We start from the raw sequence: 14,056 nt of genomic DNA on the forward strand, positions 1-14,056 counted from the left end.
ATATTTACAAATAAAATTTTGTGCGTTATGTGACCACCTAAAAGATAAAATTACATACATTTGTTCAGCACTGTTCGAGATATGTTATGTTTGTGTTTTGAACAATGACATTAGGACATTTGTTTAAAATTCCAATTGACCAACTAGCGTTTCCAGTAGGAAGGAGAACACCGTCTTAATTCAAACACATAATAGGTTCACTGGCCAATTTGAGCGTGATATTGGGAGGTTTCCAACAGTCATATAGCAGAATAAAATTGTTCAAATGGCTCTGAGCACTATGGGACTTAACTTCTGAGGTCGTCAGTCCCCTAGAACTTACAACTACTTAAACCTAACTAACCCAATGACACCATACACATCCATGCCCGAGGCAAGATTCGAACCTGCGAACGTAGTAGTCGCGCGGTTCCAGACCGTAACGCCTAGAGCCGCTCGGCCACTCCGGCCGGTATAGCCGAATACCGGCGGTGCCTATATTTACGAAAACAATTAAAAAATTGTGTAACCATTGTATATTTGATACAACTTTTAGTCATACTACTCAGTACAAAAGGTAGAAGGCCTGGAAATAAAGCAATAAAGCCGTTAACAAAATCGTCTATTAAGCTTGGCAAGCATGAGAAGTGTCATAGACCTCATCAAAGAGTTGCAAAAGTTTTTGTATGAAATCATGTTCATCTACTCTTTTACTATCCAGCAAGGTTTTCTCTGTCATTCTGATCTTTTTTCCACTTCGTACTTTAATTATCAGTGTCAACCTAATATTATTGGGATATGAATAGTAACATCTTTTCTGAATATTATCTGGACATAATTCCTAATATCACAGAGAGGCATGATTTAAACACAGGAGGATGTAATTTCAGAAAAATAACTAAAAAAACAAGGTGCTATCCACAATTACATTGTACAGGGCGAGTCACGTAAGACTCAACATCCCTTGTATTATGGGTGGCGGTTCCAGGTATCGAAATGAGGTTTTCGGCAAACGATAGTACGCTAAGAGGCACGAATTTTTGCATGTGATAAAGTGCCTCAACTCTTGTATTGATCGAGATATTGAAGCAACTATAATTTTTTGAAACAGAGTGATGTATTTTTTTAACGGCCATCGAAAGTGTTTGAAAAGACGAGTACAGTATTTGATGGTTGCTAATGTTGAGATTGAAGCTCTCTGCAAAATAATTCGAGAAATGCACTAAAATTGGATATCAATGTGACCAGGGTCATCTGTTACGGTGTCAACACTGCCAAGCAGAACTCTCATGGCAGGTTTCGCCGTTGTATACAGTAAGGCAGGCCTACGCTACTAAGATAAAACCTCATTTCCCATACGACACAGAAAGGAGTCATTTATGATTTTTGTTTATAATTGTTTGTTTATAATAACTTCTGGCGCATCAGACGGGGCTTCGCAAAAATGTTTCAAACGAGTGTACGTTTACAGGTTTATGTGGAAATAACTACTGTCTCATCGTGCAGTTTTCCATTCAGACCTTTCCCGCTGCCGCTTACTTGTCAAAGCCGAAAGAGAAACTTCGATCATTCGTACATCTTACTGATACAAATATAGCTGTCACACCCAACAGACAAGAATTAACTGGTGAAACTGTAAACGATGTTTTTCAGAAAATCATTAAGTGGTTCTCTGCAAATGAGCTCTCATTAAAATTTGACAAAACACAGTACATACAGTTCCACACAGTAATTGGAATGACATCATTAATAAATATAGACTTCGATCAGAAATCGGTAGCTAAGGTAGACTATTCAAAATATCTAGGTGTGAGCATTGACCAGGGGTTGAACTGGAAAAAAGACACAAAGATCTACTGAAACGTTTGAGTTCAGCTACTTATGCTATTAGGGTCATTGCAAATTTTGGTGATGTACATCTCAGTAAATTAAGATACCATGCCTATTTTCATTATCTGCTTTCGTATGGAATCATATTCTGGGGTAACTCATCATTGAGTAAAAGAGTGTTCATTTCACAAAAGAGTGTAATCAGAATAGCTGCTGGAGCTCATCCAAGATTATTCTGCAGACACTTATTTAAAGAGCTAGAAATCTGCACTACAGCCTCGCAATATATATATATTCACTTATGAAACTTGTTATTAACAACGCAAACGAATTCAAAAGTAATAGCAGTGTACATGACTACAACACTAGGAGAAAGGATGATCTTAACTACTCAAGGTTAAATCTAACTTTGGCTCAGAATGGGGTAAATTATGCTGCCATAGAAGTCTTTGGTCACTTACCTAATAGCATCAAAAGTCTGACAGTTAGCCATATAGCATTTACAAGGAAATCAAAAGAATTTCTTAACGGCAACCCCTTCTACTCATCAGATGAATTTTTGGATGTAGTAAGTGGGTAATTTCCCCAACCCCACCAAAAAAATTAAAGTATTAAGTGTCATGTAGTACTCTGTGCCATGTAATATCTTGTATAGACATCTTTTATTGACCTGACACGTTCCACATCATTACGAAGTGTCATGTTCATGATCTATGGAACAAGTACTAATCTAAACCAATCTCTAATCTGATAAAGAGCACTAGTCAGGAGGGTAAAGGAAACTACTGCATTAACTCTCTTAAATTTGAGACAAAAATGTGACCTGTCTTTGCCTGAATGCATCTTAAAGTAAACAACATGCTGTCGGGAAACTGTGTCTATAAATTCTACTAGATATTGAAATTAGATGGAATACACTTTAAATAAACCAAACTGTTTATTCAGAGTGAGTGATGACATGTCACTTACAAAATAAATAATTTTTCATAATGTAACATAGTTTTACTCTTAAATATGTACTCAAAATCTTTGCTAATGACTACAAGGCCCATTTGAAATCATTGAGAGACATACAAATAGATGAAAGTAAGTTGTATGATACGACGTTGCATGCTGTAACGATTCGACGGAGCATATCGTCGGGCGTACCTGGAGCTTCATGATAGACTGCATCTTTCGGTGCTCTCCATACAAAGAAATCAAGACGGGTCAAATAAAGAGTTTTTGTCAACCATTGTATTGCAGCATTCCGTCCTTTCCAGCGGCCAGAAAACTTTTCGTTCAGTATTTGCATTGCAACACGAGAAGAGTGAGCTGGGCAGTCGTCATGTTGGAAGCACATACACCGTCTCTTATACAGTGTTACCTATTGGAGAAGAATGGAATGAATGTTCATAAGAAATTGTGTAGACGTATTTCCACTTAACAGCCCTGTGACGAAGGAAGGTCCCACAAAGGAATTTTTATGATGGCAGACTATAGGATTACGTTTCCAGGTCTTTTTGTTGTTGTATCTGATGAAGCCGGAGTCGATTTTCAGCTGCCCAGTAGTATTTATTAGGTAAATTTTCGTTTCAGTGCTTGCTACGTCGGTATTTCATTGCTTGCGTCGTCGGTACAGAGTACAATAGAGTACACGTTGGAAAAGCGTAGTGCCTCTCCCAAGCGATGGAAAGTAAAATCTATACAGCTTTCGAAATACCGTCAGAATGCCTGATGTAGCCACAGATGATAAGGGAGGAACTTACGTCGATACAAGAGGCGAATGGCACTCCTCCGGCTGAGCCCACATTTCTCGGCAATATGCTTTGTGTCCCCATTCGATGTATACAAGTAGCATGCTTAACTTCTTCACTTTGGTGTACATGTCTGCATGCGAGAAACGTTGAAGCAGAAATGATCTGCCTTTAGGCTACTCAGTTCCTGCTAGTTCTGCAGTGCAGACAAGAAAACAGTACAACGACTTAGCCCGGCACAATCTTGCTTACAACGCAGTAGCCGATTCCGGCCGACTTGCCTGTCAGTTTTAGAATATTTCTCAGGTGCTTGTGAGAAGCGCTTCAAACTTTACGTTACCAGGTATCACTGTACTAGTCTTTTCAAGCGCTTTCGGCTGCTGTTAAAAAAAGTACATCATTCTGTTTGTAAAATCGTACTTGCTTCAATACCTCTATCGATACAACTCTTGCTTCTTCTTGGCTGTATTTCTGCAGACTCTGATGTCTAAACCGCCGAATTTGTCAGTAACTATGTAAACTACTGTCACACAAAAGAAAAGTATCTACATTTTATGTTCAAATATCGCGTTGTAGAACTATTGCTTAAATTTATATATACGTGTATTATTGCACAAAAAATATTAAGTTTCCTCTGTCTGCCACAGGATCCACCTCCAAACACAACTCAGGTAGATTTATCATTCATGTATGATGTGAAGAAACAACACGACTTCTACAAAATGTCTCTACTTTCAAAAGACGAATTCGCTGAGAAGATGATACAAGCTGCTAAAAATAGTTGTGACCTTCAGTTTAAAACCCCCGGTATAAAGGAACTTCAGTAAGTACATTTTCTCAAGTACTGGATATGACGTAGGTCGCACAAAATCATTATGTAAATATATTTCTTAACGTACATGATTTATTAATGTAATCATTTAGTGTGATTAACGATTTTTTAGCGTTAAATATCTGTAGTAAACTAACATTATAGTGTAGTTTAGTAAGCGTAACTGGCCCTCATTGTGATGAGATGGTGACATGTTCAACAAATTAAGTCTTTAATTTTACGAAGAGAGTTGCGGTTTAGTATTCGCAATACTTTCCCATTGTGAACGAATGAATTGAGTTATTAAATGAAAGAGACTTGCTACTTAAATATGTTTCTTCAGACAGTAAGAATGCAGGATTCGCGCCCTTTTTTTCATTTCACCTCCTCAGTGCCTTACTTTTTTAAAATATTTCGGCTGTTCACACCCCTGCTGTTGGTTTGCTGCCGCGCTGAGCGTTGACATGTTATGAATAATTGTCATCTTCTCGTACCTATGACAAACAACGCCCACGGTAATACGTTTGCCAAATTTCAGTCTTGTATAGGATCGAATTTCTTGTCCTCCATTTTAACTTCGCTGTGAAGGTAGGTTACTTCCGGATGACTTAACATATGTTCGAAAATATTATTTTTGGCAAATGGCTTCTTTTCAGCTTTTTTTCATCTGTAATACCTCATATTGCCTCATTTCATACTTAATTTTCCTGAACGTTTTGTTTCGATAATTTTAAATATCCTTTCGGAACCCCGCATTTCCGATGCTTTTCAGTTCCTCCCGCTGTCGATGTGTAAGGTCTTTCCAAAGTTGTCCCCCAAACGTACGAGAGCTATTCGGAAAGTAAGGTCCGATCGTTCGAGAAATGGAAATCACAACAAAAATCAACAATTAGCTACAGCTTCCAGATACCATTTTTTATAGCTGCCACTTCGAGTTAGACATTTGCCTTACCAACTTCTCAATGCCGTCGTCATAGAAGGCAGCCGCCTGTGCTTTCCGACAGTTCTCTGCGCTGGTCTGCAGTTCGTTGCCCGTGCCAGAGTGTTTTCTTCAAACCCGGCGGTTCATGTGAGCAGAGATGAACCTCAGGAGGAGCCAATTACGGGCTGCATTGGTTGGTTCAAATGGCTCTGAGCTCTATGGGACTTAATATCTGAAGTCATCAGTGCCCTACAACTTAGAACTACTTAAACCTAACTAACCTAAGGACATGACACACATCCGTGCCCGATGCAGGACTCGAACCTGCGACCGTAGCGCCCTCCCGGTTCCAGACCGTAGCGCCTAGAACCACGCAGCCACCCCGGCCGGCGGCTATATTGTGGGTGATGAAATATTTCTCGTCGAAAATGCTGCAGGGGCATTTTCATTGCTGCTGCAGAGGGTGGCCTAGAATTGTCATGAAGACACTGGGCGAAATCTCTCCATGCTCTCATACTTGGCGGGAGACACTGTTTTCCATGCAGCTTTGCTTGGTCACTGTGAGCTCAGAAGTGAACAGAGCGACGTGACGTGGTCGACGGGCACACTGGAGACACTTCCCAAACACTGCCCAAAACAAACTGTAAAACTTCTCCGGATTTTCTCTGTGGTTTCCATTTAGCGCTCGACCGGACATTACTTTCCGAAGAGCCCTCGTAGGTGTTCGCAGACCCTTTTCAGCTCCGCCAACCACAATGTCTCCTTTTTCCTTGACCTTCCTGTTCGTACCGATACCTAAACAACCGAATAATTATTCATCCCTAGGTTCGCCAGCTTACACTTATCTTGCCGCTGTGAAAATGAATGGCACAAATAACCATTTCAGACTTTTTTATTATTGCTATATCGAACTCTGCGCTAAGCGTTATGTTTGCTGGGTTAGAGAGATGTATTAACTGTTCTGTTCTATTCAACAAAAATGTGTCACACCTCAAACTGAAAGCTCATCATTACTTTGTGATGATAACGGCGGTGGTTCCAGCTGTAGACTCTCGTACCTTGTGATTATTTGCTATGACACCTTATTTCTCGAGCAGTTCTAAGCCAGGAGAAACAATATTTTACTGTGATATACATACAAAAACCCATTTCCTTTTTCTCTGTTTTTAATTACTGGACTAATTACGTTAAATTGTAATATATTTTAAAATCCTTTCATGGTAACTTTTCTCTCAGTAAGTCGAATTATTTACGCTTTTGAGAAGTGTATTTATTGCTTTACTTTAATCTGTCACAGATTTGAGAAGAAATTTGACTTGGTGGTAATGGAAATGTACCTACAGCTTTGTTACTATGGCCTTGTGCATAAACTGGGGTCTCCACCAGTTGTCGGTGTTTGGTCAGCAGAAATATACTCACAGCTACATCGTATGATGGGCAATCTAGTTCATCCTGCGTATATGCCAGAGCTGGAGACAACCTACACGGACCACATGACGTTCTGGGAAAGACTTGACAATACTTATCAAATACTGAACGCGTTTTGGCTTGCTAGAAGATATGCAGCGGCTCAAAATGAAGTAATGAGGGAACATTTCGGACACGATGTTCCCAGCATCTTTGAATCGCAGTACAATATTAGTCTCTTGCTCGCAACTACTCACTTCTCCTCCTCCTATCCAAAGCCGATGCAACCGACCGTGGTTCAAATGACTGGACTCCACATTAAAGGAAAGCCGAAGCCGCTACCGCAGGTAAGTCTCTTTCTAGCAAACGTTAGTTTGGCGAAACGTTATTTACGATACTTTGTGATACAATGAAGCGACTGCCGTTGTAGGAGATACAGTCCTTCCTGAATGGTGCGGAACATGGAGCCATATACTTCAGTCTTGGTTCGAATGTTAAGAGCAGAACTCTGCCAGAGTCTATACGACGAGCACTGATGGACGCCTTTTCCGAACTTCCGCAGAAGGTCCTTTGGAAGTTTGAGGATGACTCTCTACCAGGGAAGCCAAGCAACGTCATGATCGCCAAGTGGTTGCCACAAGAGGATGTTTTGTGTAATAAATCCAGTTATTTAAATATTTATATACGCTCCAAGAAGCCCACACATTGAGAGTAACTGCCATAAGAATATCAGAAGTGCCAAAACAAGTACTATTTTTATAAATATTTGTTTGTTTTTGATTCAATCACTTTTATGACACAGTCGTAACCGATTTCGCCCCCCCCCCCCCCCCCCTCCGCCACCGCCACCACCACCACCAACGGCCTTCTTCAGATGCTGTAGTAGGAAAACATACTAAGCTTACATTAAGCCCTCAAAAAAAGTAAAACTATTTCTACTAGGTGTACTTGTGAGCTAAGTAATGTGGTATTAAAGTACATGTGGGTCACACCTAGGGGTGGATTTTGGTGAACCACCGTTCGTGGGTTTCAAACCAAATATATACCTAAAATCAGGGAGTTAAATAGAAACATCTAAGGATACTTTTCTTGCCCTACTCTTTGCGCTAGATGCGCGCGTCCCCTGAGACAGTCATTACCTGTGAAAGGCATAAAATATATCACATTTACAATAATGGTTCGATCATTTACTCATAAAATATGAAAACGGAATACAGGTCCTTAAAGCAATGAAGTCAGTTTTGAAGCAGAGAAAGATTTTTATGATAAATAGAAGGAAGGAGCAATTATTGTGGTAAATATTTCCGAAGGCCGGTGCTGCTGCGCTTTGGACTGCTAGACGTTTACGCCATTGCCCATCAGTTCAGATGGGACGACACGGACCAAGCGGCAAGGGCGGCATTCTGTTGCAACTCGCTGGCACAAAGATTGGGCCAAGAAAAGTACACTTAGTTGTATCATATATTTCCCTGAAATTCGGTATTATGTTTAATTTGGCAGCGCATGAAATTTGTTCACCAAATGTCGCCCCTAGGTATGATCCACATGCATTTAAGTAACACCTTAGTTACTTAGTTACATGGTCCACGGGTCATTTTGCGCCATAAATTGCAATTATGTTAGAAAAAGAAGAAAGATATACAGGTATGAGTAAGACCTACTTAATACATTTTACAAGGTACGGTAACAGAAATGCTGCTACGGACCGGAACTTTCTTAGTTTGTTTTCAAATTTTACTTTGTTGTCTGTCCGATATTTTAGATTAGTGGGTAAGTGGTCAAACAATTTTGTTGCAGCATTGTGGACCCCCCTTTTGTACTAAAGACAACCATAGTGTGGAGTAATGAATGTCATTTTACCTTCTGGTATTGTAATTATGTACATCATTTTTCCTTTTGAATTGTAGAGAATTATTTAAAACAAACTTTGTGAGGGAATACACTTACAGAAACACCCCATATCCGCTTTTTAAGTTAATTGAGATTATGTGATCGTATGATAGTTTGTGTATAGACGCATAGATTTATTTGGAAACCCCTCATTACAGCGTTAAACAGTGGTTCCGGTAGCTGGTGGAAGTTTTCGTGTTATGTAGGAATACCTCATGTCCAGGAGAGGAGGGATTTTTATTCAAAAAGTTGGCAATATCACTCGTTATTCTGTTGTTTCTGGTTTCTTCCCGCATTTTTACTCGATATAAATTTCAGGCTTTGTACATCAGTTGCAAGTGAAATGTCGTCTGGTAGTGATGAAATCTATCTGAAAAAAAAAGGAAGAAAGTAGTGAAAAGAGTTATATAGTAACAAGAACGAACAGAAGATAGTACAGTTAAAAACATTGAATACGTGAACTATAAAGGTGAAACAGTTAAGCATAAAGAACGAGGTTGTGATTGCAAGTAATTGGTTTGCCAGTGAAACTATTATTATTGTTTAGTTAATCTGTCCCTATTATTCCTCTTACGAATGCACTGCATTGCAGGTGCAAGTCGTAATTCATGACTACTACAATTAGCTTAGACGTCAAGATGGAATTATATTCTAAATTCTTAAGATTCCGCACTAAAAATGAGAAAGGTGGTTACTTACAGAGCATAATGATAGTGTGTGTCATTGCAAGGAAACGTCCTAAATTGTCAGGCGACAACAGCTTACCTGTCAGAAACAAACACATAGGTCATACGTACAAATACTGGCTCTCTAGCTCTCATGGGTGTGTTCAAGTCTGAAAGCGTGCATTTTTATCCATGTACAGTGTTTCTGTAACAAATTGCGGAGAAGACGAGATCTACCAATCTCTTTTAAGTTCCCCAAAGATACGTGGGGACAACAGAGGTGTGCAAATGTATATCCAACTGACGTAACATTGTTGGTTGAGAAACACATAAACAGTTTTCCAGTTTATAAATCACACTACAGAAATAGAGAGTACAAATACTTGGCTTTAAAGCTTAATCTGAAAGAAGTGTGGACTCTCTTTCAATCACAATAACCTGAAGTGAAAGTAACTTATTGGCATTACTGGAACATATTTAATGAAAATTTCAATTTGAAATTTGGTCAACCACAGTTTGATACATGTTGTGTCTGCTAAGAAATATGTGCGAAAATAAGAAGTCCTACCGTAAATAATAATGCAAAGCGTGTGGCCGCAGCCAAAGTATTAATTCCTAAAAGGGGAGCTGAAAAGTTCCACAAGACACATGATCGTATGCAGAACACGTGCAGAGATTCTCAGGATTTCGCCAACATTTGAGGTGATTACACGCAAAATCTGATGCTTCCAGTTATGCTCGTTGAAGACACCGTCTACTTGCATCAGCTTACTTACACTGTCTTCAACACACATGGTTTAAAATTTGGGAAGGTCATATTCTACACGTACGATGAAACAACAACTAGAAAGAGCCCCAATGCTTTTTATCTTAAGTTGTATAAATGAATAAGTCTGCCAAAAATGTCCGACATTCCCATATTTTCTCTGACGACTGCATTGTCCAAAACAAAAATCATTGTATATGAATATGGTATCTATTCTTTCGGAAAGGTCCGAAAGAAATTTGGGAATGCCAGAGATATGTCCCTGCAGTCGGACCATCCTCTGCGTCCTCGGTGGCTCAGATGGATAGAACGTGTGTCACGTAAGCAGGAGATCCCGGGTTCGGGTTCCGGTTGGGGCAGACATTTTCAGCGGTCCCCGTTGACTTACATCAACGCCTGTATGCAGCTAGGGGTATTCACTTCATTGTAAAAATCATTGTGTAATCCGACTTATACTGACACCGATAGCCAAAGGAAGATTAGATTCAGTCCATTAATATTTCCCCATCAGAGGGCAGAGCTGCCTGTGTTGTGTCAGGGACTCCAGTGTTGCGAAGAGAAACGTAGAGAAGACTGATAGAGTGTACCTGCCAGTTGGAGTACGCAGAATTAATCACCTCTTCTAGCTGTAAGAGAGCTTTCATGGTGGCCAGCACATTACAAGAAGAATGTGTTGTCTGCGGAATCACAAGGAAGAAAAATTTCCTCCAGAAAGAAAGCAACGTTTTTCAGTTTCAGACTTTATGGCGTTTCTCTACAGCAAACTTACTACTAGAGTGATGAAGACCCGAACGTTCGTTGGTGGCTTGCAGATGGACAGCAAATTCAAGAGTTTCGATCACAATCAGCTTTCACATCTGAAGTGCCAGTAGTTAGTGACAAAAAATTACAGATTAAAAAAAATCAAACCTTACTTACCTCATTCCGAAGAAATCCAGCGATTCTACAGTAATTTATACTCCCAACCCGCCTGTGTGAATATAGAAAAGTCACTGATGTAATACTGTGGCGAAATATGTATTGTGAGCAATGGTTTTTACATGAAATTGTTTAATTCAATTAAATTTATTTACATTTGTTTCAGAAACCCTTCGGGTCAGACAAATTTAACAATGTATGTCTCCGCAGTGGATATTAACCGAAGATTCAAAACTTTTGGATAATATTTACATTCTATGTAGTTAACATAGATTAAAACTAACTCACATTGTGACGCTGGGTGAAGAATCATCTAGTTTTTTATTTCCCAATAACAAATCACTTGTTAGGACCCAAGAGGTTTTTCCAGTAAACGGTTCACTGTGAAACAGTAATCAGAATTTCCAACTTCTTAAACAGACATCTACAAGGTAATTGGAGGTGAGCACTAGATAGTATTCTTACAGCACTTTTTTGAGCAATGACGACATTCTTTCTTAAAGATGAGTTACTCCACAACATTATTTCATATGACATTACTGAATAAAAGAATGCAAATTATGTCAACTAACTGATTTGTCTCTCGCCAAGAATTGTAATGATGCTAAGGTTAACTGTGTTCCCAAATTTGATTTTTCCATTTCAATCTCATCAATTTGGACACCTAAATTTGAAGTTTCGCCCTATTTACTGTTTCCTCGCCATGTGTTACACTTATCTTTGGAGTAGTAAAATGGTTCAAATGGCTCTGAGCACTATGGGCCATCAGTCCTCTAGAACTTAGAAATACTTAAACCTAACTAACCTAAGGACATCACACATTCATGCCCGAGGCAGGATTCGTACCTGCGAACTTAGCGGTCGCGCGGTTTCAAGAGTGTAGCGCCTAGAACCGCTCGGCCACCCCGGCCGGCATTGGTGTAGTACTGCTGGATGCGCAGAACTGAATGTGGTGTATCTTTTTAAAACTGAGAGTGAGTCCACTCGTAGAAAACCAGTCAACGATACTTGTAAGAACTTTGATTACCATTTCCTCTTTTTCTGTATGTAAGCTTGGATTGGTTACAATAGTAGTGTTATCTGCAAAATGAACTAATATACCTTGTTGTATATTCGACAGGAGACCACTTACATATATGGGGATTGAGTCTTGGGGAATCCTATATGTGATTTCTTTCCAGTCAGAGTTATGTCCCTTGACTGTAGTGGTTGAATGACTAAGTAGAATTTCCTGCATTTTCCACTGGTTAACTATAACTTCAATCTAATAAACATTAGACAGAGTTTAAGGGGAATACTACTGACTAAAATGGTTTCGATAACATCTGATTTCTTCACTTAATTCAGAAGTAGAGCTAGCAAAAGTGTTTTTACTTATTTAATGGTCGTAATGCAAACTTTTTACTTTGTACTACTGTAGCGTCTGAAGATCGACATTGTGGGTCGAAAATGGTTACGATTCTGTCCTAAATGTGCTTGTTTCAAAAATAAGCAAAACTTTATAATAAGCTAATAACCGATTTACCTAAATGGAACGTCGTTTACATATTGTGCTGTTATTACCAAAAGTCTTTGGATTTGATAAAAAATGATTCTTCCCTTTTGTTTTATCAGAACCAAAGTTCTTCATTTTCCGACTCAGTCGATGCGCTAGTAAATCTCACAAAAGTTCGATGCGGCTCACATCGAGGTTTCCGAGAAATGTGTCCAGCAAAATACACCAGAAATTCTGTGCACTATTAGGCAATGGTTACCACTCTGCGAATAGGAGTATTATTAGACCAATACCAGAAAAGGACCGATTAAAAACTTTACATAAAACCTGAGGAATACACTACTGGCTAAAATGGTTTCATTAAAAGTTCAAAGCCGCATCATTAGCTAGTAAAATCATGGCGACCGTCTTCTGGAAGTCTGAAGGGGTTATGTTATAACCGCAACCGGAACAGTCGTGGGATTGCCAAGAATGATAGCTCGGCGGGACCAAACGGGAGCTCGGGAGCTGCCTGCGAACAAACAAAACGGATGTGAAAGGACGGACAATGACGGACGACGGAGCAAGACCTTACAAACAACAACATGCAAGAAGCAATGGGGTCACAAGCGAAAAGTCTGGCCCCGTTAGCTGAGTGGCCAGCGCGACGGAATGTGAATCCTAAGGTCCCGGGTCTGATTCCCGGCTGGGTCGGAGATTTTCTCTGCTCAGGGACTGGGTATTGTGTTGTCCTAATCATCATCATTTCATCCCCATCGACGCGCAGGTCGCCGAAGTGATGTCAAATCGAAAGACCTGCACCAGGCGAACGGTCTACCCAATGGGAGGCCTTAGCCACACGACATTTCATTTTCACAAGCGGAAACCTCACGAGTCCACAATGTCCACTCGTACATGTAAACAAAGAAGAGTAAAGACTCTGTCTGTAGTCGAGATGTCGATAGACTCACGTGAATCTCAGACTGCCTCGCTGACGCTGACGCTGTAAAGACGAGCCGATCCTTGGCTCGAGAATGGTGCAGTCTAGACAGATTTGTCATTCCTGCGGTTCCTGTGGAAGAGAAAAGAAAAATATATTAACACACCTGTCGAATTTTCCATGCTGGTGTGACCTGTAAGAGAAAAAGTAACACACTCTGCTGGGAGATTAGTAAAACTTAATCCCTCAGCAGGTCAGGCCAGCGCGTGGTTGGCCTGTGATGTGGTTGTTGGCCCAGTCCACGGATGAGCCGGTTACGGGAGTGTTCCGTCCTCTCGTAGAATTTCCTGGCGATGGCGCGGAACCTTTCTCGAAGAGGCAGGATTCCGGTGTCCTCGTGGAGTTGGCGCGTCGAAAAGCGCCTTGGAAGATGCATAGCAGTCTTCAGGGCGCGGTTCTGCATCCGTTGCAGAGTCACAATGTGAGCATCTGCGGCTTTCCCCCAGACCACGGCCGCATAATCTAACAGTGGGCGAACCAATGTTAGGTAAAGCGTGATGCCATGTTGCGGTGGCAAGGTTGACTGCGGGTTTAGCAGTGGATACAGGGCGCGGAGGCGTCCAACTGCTCTCCCTTTCACATCACGGATGTGATGCTTCCAGGTGAGCCTGCGGTCTAGGGTAACCCCTAGGTATTTTGCCGTCCCACTCCATGGGAT

At 40.5% G+C, this 14,056-nt stretch overlaps 1 protein-coding gene across 2 annotated transcripts in view; it reads left to right on the top strand.

The window, feature by feature from the left end:
* Nucleotides 1-14,056, top strand: part of LOC126354649 (UDP-glucosyltransferase 2-like) — a 132,265-nt gene that overhangs the window by 80,720 nt on the left and 37,489 nt on the right. For both annotated transcript variants that reach the window (XM_050004422.1, XM_050004421.1), the window contains exons 3-5: nt 4,193-4,368; nt 6,576-7,032; nt 7,116-7,338. In XM_050004422.1, the coding sequence (XP_049860379.1) occupies nt 4,193-4,368; nt 6,576-7,032; nt 7,116-7,338 (856 nt within the window). The remainder of the gene's footprint in view (nt 1-4,192; nt 4,369-6,575; nt 7,033-7,115; nt 7,339-14,056) is intronic.

This window comes from Schistocerca gregaria, chromosome 3 (genome assembly GCF_023897955.1).
Source record: "Schistocerca gregaria isolate iqSchGreg1 chromosome 3, iqSchGreg1.2, whole genome shotgun sequence".
In the NCBI taxonomy this organism is placed as follows: domain Eukaryota; kingdom Metazoa; phylum Arthropoda; class Insecta; order Orthoptera; family Acrididae; genus Schistocerca; species Schistocerca gregaria.